Genomic DNA, 7,063 nt, shown 5'->3' with positions numbered 1-7,063 from the left:
TGGATATTTGGCTAATTGTTATTAGCCATGTACATAGCCTAAATATTCACAGTAATTACCATCAAATGCACTGTTGATCACCTTAAACTAAATATAACTCGAATATCGGAAAATGTCATAACATTATTTGATCCTCAGGCAAAAGAAGAAGAAAAAAACTTTACCGCCGTCACTCTATGCGTGATGCTTCCTGCTGACGTCAGATGAGAACGGCGTGGCGTCATGAGGGGTACACTGCTTAAAAGTTGTGAGTGACCGTCGTTTCTGAACAGAGCAGGTGTGGGGTTTATCCGTGTGCTGTGAGATAGTACATACTTGGCTAAAGACGCTTCAGCACCAGTCCTGGTGAGTGATCTTTCTCTAAAACAACTCTGTCCAACATATTCAGCACTACGGTGGACACTGCCAAGAAACTACTGTGAACAGGTAAACTTTGTACAGAATTTAAAGTAGAATAATTAATTCGATTAACTAATCATTTAAACTATTGGATGAGTTGGTTGGTCTAGTGATGTGGTTTCTTTAATGTGCAAATGCGCTTAGTATGCTATTTTTTTGTGCGCGCGCATTATAGCCTGTAGTTAAAGTATATGCGTATTATATAATTTACCACTTTTATGACTATTTTTTAAAAGACTCTACCACAGATTGCTTTATATTTTCCTCATGCTCATGTAAGTAAAGGTAAAATGCTCGTTTGTAGCCCATGGCGTTAACTGTGAACTCCTGGTGGACTCTGGCTTTGAGCGCCTGTCTCGTGCTGATGGTTCGAGCTGAATGCGGCAGAGACTGCGCGCTCTGCGTTTACCGGCTGTTCCATCAACAGACAGAGATCGACACACTGGTGAGTTTCATTTCCCTAGCTATATATTCAGGCAAAAGTCAACTATGTAATGACGCTAGATTTTAACAAAATGTGAAGCTGTCTTCTTAGGACAAGAGTATTTTTCATAGAAGTCAGGTCGGGGCTAGTTGTCACACGTGAAGTTCATACAATTTATTGATTATAGCTAATACAAGTTGATATTCTTAAATGCTACCTTTTACTCTTTTTTTTGCTTTTAATGACGCTAGATTTTAACAAAAGGTTTGTTTAACAAAAGGCTTGTTTAACAAAACGCAAGTTGATATTCTTAAATGCTCGCTTTTACTCTTTTTTTTTTCATAATTGTTTTACTGTTTACAAAATGGCAGGTTCAATTGTGACGACTTAACGCTTATAATGAGACAACATGTCTGGCTATTGGTGAACTGTTCACTTCACTGTAGTTCTTTGTCCTGCAATGGCAGAAATGTTCAATAGCTTTTTGTAGTCGAGTCTATACAAAAATTGACTTTCAAACCTAAACCTACCCTGAGAAATATTCACTGGAGTAAAGTGTGTGATGATAACTAGTCCTGGTCCCTCCTATATTTAAGTCTTAGCAATGTTTATTTGCAATAAAGATGAGGGTTAAATGAGAAACTGAGAGATAGAAAAAAAAACACTTTTTTTTTTTTTTTTTTTTTACTTAATATAAAGGCAAGCTGTTGTTGTTTGCAAGATTAAACAAGCCTTCAGTGGTGTTCTTAAATCATTTTCCTTGTGAAAAAGAAGTACTTTAGCATATTTTTAAAATGGAAATAATATACTTTCAAAATGAATGTATTGTTTTTGCATATTAAGTGCATTTAAATGAAAAGTATTACAGGTTACTACAAGCTTTTTTGATCCATCTTTATATGTAATTTTATAATTACTTATATTGTCTTTGTAATATGGTTATGCCGAATGCAATTGCTGATAAGCATTTATGGTAAATTAAAATATACTTTAATGTCATTTCTATTGAAATGTATATGTCATGTATATATTTGTAATTACAAATGTGTAATGAAGTTACAATTTAGAATATTTAAACTGTATGAACTTTTTAATGTAATATTGAATAACACTACAGATAAAATTATAATCAAGTACTTTAGTACTTTAGCTTTAGTATGTCAGAAACACATCAAAAGTGTACTACTTTAAAGCATGAAAAAGATTAAAACATGATTTAAAATGTACTTTATAGTAAAAGTTTTGACTTTATTTTAAAAGCATACTTAAGTGTGTTAAGAAACAGAATGTGTACTCTCTTTAAATACACTTAAGTGGCCTTTTATTTTATTCATATTCTATACTTTTAATATCCTTTTAAGACTTAAAGTACACCACAAGTGCACATTCAATACAAATAAGTGCACTTCTTTTTCACAAGGGTTATGTGACATACACGTACTTGTATGTAGTTTGTCTGTAATAACTTTAGTAAAACAATGCATTTTTTCTCAACTAAGCTAAAATTTAGTTTGCATTTTTCCCCCCAAATAATACACCAATACAACATTTCCTGCCACAAAATGGGGCTTTGAATTTGAGCAAAAATGAACATTGTAGACTCAGTCAAATGCCCGGTTTTAAATTTTGTATGTGAATGCAGTTTACAGGCACAAGTGATATAATTATCACTTAGAGTTGTTTGTGCAGTAGCATATTTTCAAATCAAAAACAATTCAAAGCAAGTTCTTCAAGTCTAGCTCTCTCTCTCTCTCTCTCTCTCTCTCTCTCTCTCTCTCTCTCTCTCTCTCTCGTTGCCATGTTTTCAGAGTTCTTCACTGAATTGACAACATTTTCCACTGTGCAGGGGTGCGTTTCCCAAAAGCATCGTTAGCCAACTATGGTTGCAAGTTCCATTGAATTCTATTGGTAACGACGGAACTTGCGATAATGGTTGGCTTTGGGAAACGCACCCCAGATTGTCAGATGTAATTACTGCCACTTGTTATTGTGCAGCAGCATTGTCAGTAGACTGAATGTGTGTGCCCTCTGGTGGACCAATTGTTTCTTTGCATTGATTGGTCATTCATTTCTTCTCTAGACCTGCACATTAGAGTGTGAAGGAACAGTGGACTCCAGAAAACTAGAAGTCTGTAAAAGCATCCTCACAGAAGAGGATCGCCTTGCCATCGACAACCTTGGCAAGCAAGAAGAAGAGAGCGCAGGCCATCTTCTCGCCAAGAAATATGGTGGCTTCATGAAGCGTTACGGGGGCTTCATGATTAAGAAAGCAGCAGAGATCGGCATGGGAGCCCCAGCTGACAGTGACGGCACAGAAGCAATTAGTAAGAAATATGGAGGCTTTATGAAGAAGGACAAGGCAGAGGACGGAACCGAAGACCAGCAGGTGGAGCTGCTGAGAGAGATCCTCAGAGTCGGTCTCACCTCAGAGTCAGATGAGCAGCATGATGGGGACATGGTCAAACGTTATGGTGGCTTCATGAGGAGCGTACAGGGGAACAGTGGTCTAGGGGAGGCAGGGAGAGACCTGCACAAGCGATATGGGGGGTTTATGCGCAGAGTGGGCAGGCCTGAATGGTTGGACACCCAGAAAAGCAATGGGTTTCTGAAACGCACTTGGGAGGACGGAGGCGAGACGGCACTGCCTGACATGCAGAAGAGATATGGAGGATTCATGGATTAGAATTAAAACATGGACACCCATCCTAAACAACCTGTTCCTACTTTGTGTAGAGCTTGCACTGTACCAATTTCACGTGAAGCCATTTTTAATTACTATTTATTTTTGTCTTTGCTGCTGAATATTCCTCCATAATGTACAATGTACATTTGTGTTCTCTGTGACTAGGGTTTGTGTTTAAAAAAAAAGGAAAGAAAATAATATTTTCCCATTCTCTGTACTTACAATGGAATCACCCATCAGATGGGACATTTGGTAAAGACAAAGGACAATAATCTAACTATTTCTGGGTCTCATCATGACGAATGAAAAGCACTTTTCACTGTGTTGCTTTGTTCTCTGAGAATCTCATCACATTAGCTAGTCTGCTTCGCTCATTGAACATTGTAGTGAGGTTAAGTTTGCTGTCTGCACTTGATGATTAATGCATTTCTTTTAACAACTTTTTAACAGCCTTTGTTCTTGTTTAAATCAAAGCAACATTTTTGAGCTATTAGCTGTACAGAATACAATAAATTCATCTTACTGCAGAAGTGAAATGTCTCAATGAGATATGTGTTTCTTACAAATGAAGTCATTCCGCTAATGGAAGATGTTCTCCATTATTAGGGTGTCATTGCCTTAATGGCCCTCTTCAGTAGCTTATTAAGTCCCAACTTTTCTTATTTTTACCTATACTTGACCAATAATGTCTGAGAGGCTGTACTATTTAATATGGTCAAGGCTAAAAAGCATTGCTAGGCATGATGTAAAGTTAAATTAAGCAGATTTTACATAAAACATTTTACTCAAGGCTAAGTATTTTAGCAAGGTTTTGCTATTTTTGTGGGGAGTCCCACTCAAAAACAGTGTCATAACTGAAGGCATAACTAAAAGGAAAAAAAGATTCTTGCATTTGATGGATGGATGAATGGATGAAGGGTGATTTCTGAGCACTTGCAGGGCACTGCTGATCCATCTCAATCACTATAGGGCTGGGAGTCGATTCTTTGATTAGTCGACTCCTGAATATTTTATGTTCACCAAAAAGACTCATTCAGATTCAATAATCATTTGACGCCCCTCTGGGTAAGTACACACAAGAAAGAGGCAAAAAACAATATTTATTCATTTCCACCTCAGCTGCCAGAGGCTAATCGACTGTTTGCTCAAAGAAAAAGAATTTTTTTTTAATAGAACATATCAGGATATCTTGTCATTCATACTGTCAGTCATAATAGTGTAAATTATATGCTGCATTGTACCGTTTCTTATAAGATATTTTTTTCAATAGACATTGCAGTCGAACACACACACACACACACACACACACACACACACACACACACACAAAAACATTTAACAGACATGGGGGTACACAATTTTTTGGTCTTGATCCATTTACATATTTTTCTTGTTTTATACAAGGTAAAGCCTTACATTCTGCAAATAACTTTTTTTTTCCAGAATAAGGGATGTTTCTATACATTTATTTCTTGTAACTGCATTCACTGAGTCATAGAACATTTTTAAATCTTCACACACACACACACACAAAAAAAAAAAAAATCAAAAGAGGGCTTAATAGACATTAACTTATAGCTTTATGTAAATGAAACTTCCCAAGGAGAATAATTAACTTTAATGTGTTGTCAATACCAGTATAACAGTCCAAGAAGAGGATAATAGAGTTGCCTATTTCAACTAATTTTCAACTAATTTCCATTTCCAAAAGTCTTTAGAATAGTTAGTTACAAAATAAATATGTAAGAGTTTCTGGTTCAAATTTGCAAAAAGAGCATTGTGGTGAGATGTCTTCTTTGAATTTAATAAGAAAAGCATTGCGAGTATAACATCTATGCAATATTTTGAAATGAACTTCTTTTATCTTATTGGGCAATAAAAACGTATTACTCTCTGAACATATTTTATTAATAGAGGCTAAAGAAAAGATTTGTTTCCATTCACAAGTGCTTTTGGGTAACAACTAGAATCTTGAGTGAGACACTTTCTAATGTGAAAATTGTTACATTTCTTATCCAAAATATTAATACCTCCAGTAAAAACTTTTGGAATCTGCCCAAAAATTGAGTTATAATGGAGATGTGTTTTTACAAGGTGAAGCAATTTAGATGAGATGCTTTTCACAAGCAAATCTCTATATGAAGACACAGTCCCTGAGAAGGAACCCATTACTCACCATTACTATTTAGAAAATCTGAAAATTCCCTTATTAAACCGTTCTTTTTTAAATATAGTCTTGTCCTTAGATAAAACGCATTGGTTGTTCCATAGTATGCATGAGTGTGGAAAGAAATTATGTTTAAAGGCTAATTTCCAAGCTTATAGAGAGTACTTATGTAAATTAGATAATTAAATGGGAAACTTACTACATTTGAAGTCACACAATAGCAGAAATTTTAATCCCCCAAACTTTTCGAAGAACAAATTGGGGATATAAAACCATATAGATTTCTCCTGGGCCAAACAATGTTTTATCCAACTGATTTAAAAAAAAAAATATTAAGGGTACTAAAATCAAGAGCATTAAGTACATTCCCTGAAACAGTTCTAATAATCTTTTTTTTTTTTTTTTTGTATGCATATTCAGTCCTGTTTTTCCAAATAAACTTAAATAAGGCTCTATCAATATCTAAGCACATTTTGGGATTAACATACAGAAAGTGTTAAGAAGCTCTGCAACCAACAGAAACAAAAAAGGTGAAATAGGACATCCTTGCTTGTTACCTCTCTCAATGACGAAACAGGGCGAAGTCCCTTTAGAAAAGGAAACATTACTAGTTATGTCTCTATAAAGGGTCTGTACAGTTTTCACAAATTTTGGACCAAAGCCACAAGTCTAGAGCGTAACTTACGTGACGTATAACGTAGGATGTAGCGTAGTACGTCATGGCGTAGCGTAATACCAGTAGTACATAGCGCAAGTTACGCTTTAGACGTAAGTAGAATCCGTATGGCAGGAAGCTAGTTATTTTACTTTATAACATGTTAAATATGGATATTTTCACAAACGCATCGCTTCGCTTCAGAAGGCCTTTATTAACCCCCCGGAGCTGTGTGGAGTACGTTTTTGATGGATGGATGCACTTATTTGAGCTTCAAACAGGTGGTTTCCATGCACTGCCAATATAAAGCTTAGGAGCATCAGGGTGATTATTATTAATATAACTCCGATTGTATTCGTCTTAAAGAAGAAAGTCATATACACCCAGGATGGCTTGAGTAAATCATGGGTTACTTTTCATTTTAAAGTGAACTAATCCTTTAAGATCCCCTCTCACAATAAAAGCTGCTGAAGGAAGTTTCCCACTTAAAGAAATAGTTCACCCAAAAATGAAAATTCTGTCATCATTTACTCACCCTCAAGTTGTTCCAAACATGTATAAATTTCTTTGTTCTGTTGAACTCAAATGAAGATATTTGGAAGAATGTCAGTAACCAAGCAGATCTTGCCCCCTATTTACTATAATGGTAGTCAATGGGGGACGAGATCTGTTTGGTTACTGACATTCTTCCAAATATCTTCATTTGTTTTCAGCAGAACAAAGAAATTCATACAG

The 7,063-nt window shown here is 35.6% G+C and overlaps 1 protein-coding gene across 2 annotated transcripts; it reads left to right on the top strand.

The window, feature by feature from the left end:
* Positions 1–214: 214 nt before the first annotated feature.
* Positions 215–4,042, top strand: penka (proenkephalin a). Of its 2 annotated transcripts, none has more exons than XM_051880907.1 (3): positions 215–345; positions 704–844; positions 2,904–4,042. In XM_051880907.1, exons 2-3 carry the CDS (start codon positions 707–709, stop codon positions 3,504–3,506), a joined length of 741 nt encoding a protein of 246 aa, XP_051736867.1. In that variant the 5' UTR covers positions 215–345; positions 704–706; the 3' UTR covers positions 3,507–4,042. The 2 variants fall into 2 exon arrangements, with proteins under 2 accessions (XP_051736867.1, XP_051736857.1); XM_051880897.1 differs by having other exon boundaries at positions 260–426.
* The last annotated feature ends 3,021 nt before the right edge of the window (positions 4,043–7,063 follow it).

Source organism: Ctenopharyngodon idella, chromosome 2, assembly GCF_019924925.1.
Source record: "Ctenopharyngodon idella isolate HZGC_01 chromosome 2, HZGC01, whole genome shotgun sequence".
NCBI classification, from domain to species: domain Eukaryota; kingdom Metazoa; phylum Chordata; class Actinopteri; order Cypriniformes; family Xenocyprididae; genus Ctenopharyngodon; species Ctenopharyngodon idella.
Note: the sequence above shows the minus strand (reverse complement) of the source record. Positions and strands in the feature narration are given on the sequence as shown.

Bases quoted from the DNA above. Each gene is read 5' to 3' on its own strand.
- penka (XM_051880907.1), top strand. From the start codon at position 707: ATGGCGTTAACTGTGAACTCCTGGTGGACTCTGGCTTTGAGCGCCTGT. The intron at 845-2,903 runs GTGAGTTTCATT...TTTCTTCTCTAG, and splicing joins AGACAGAGATCGACACACTG to ACCTGCACATTAGAGTGTGA.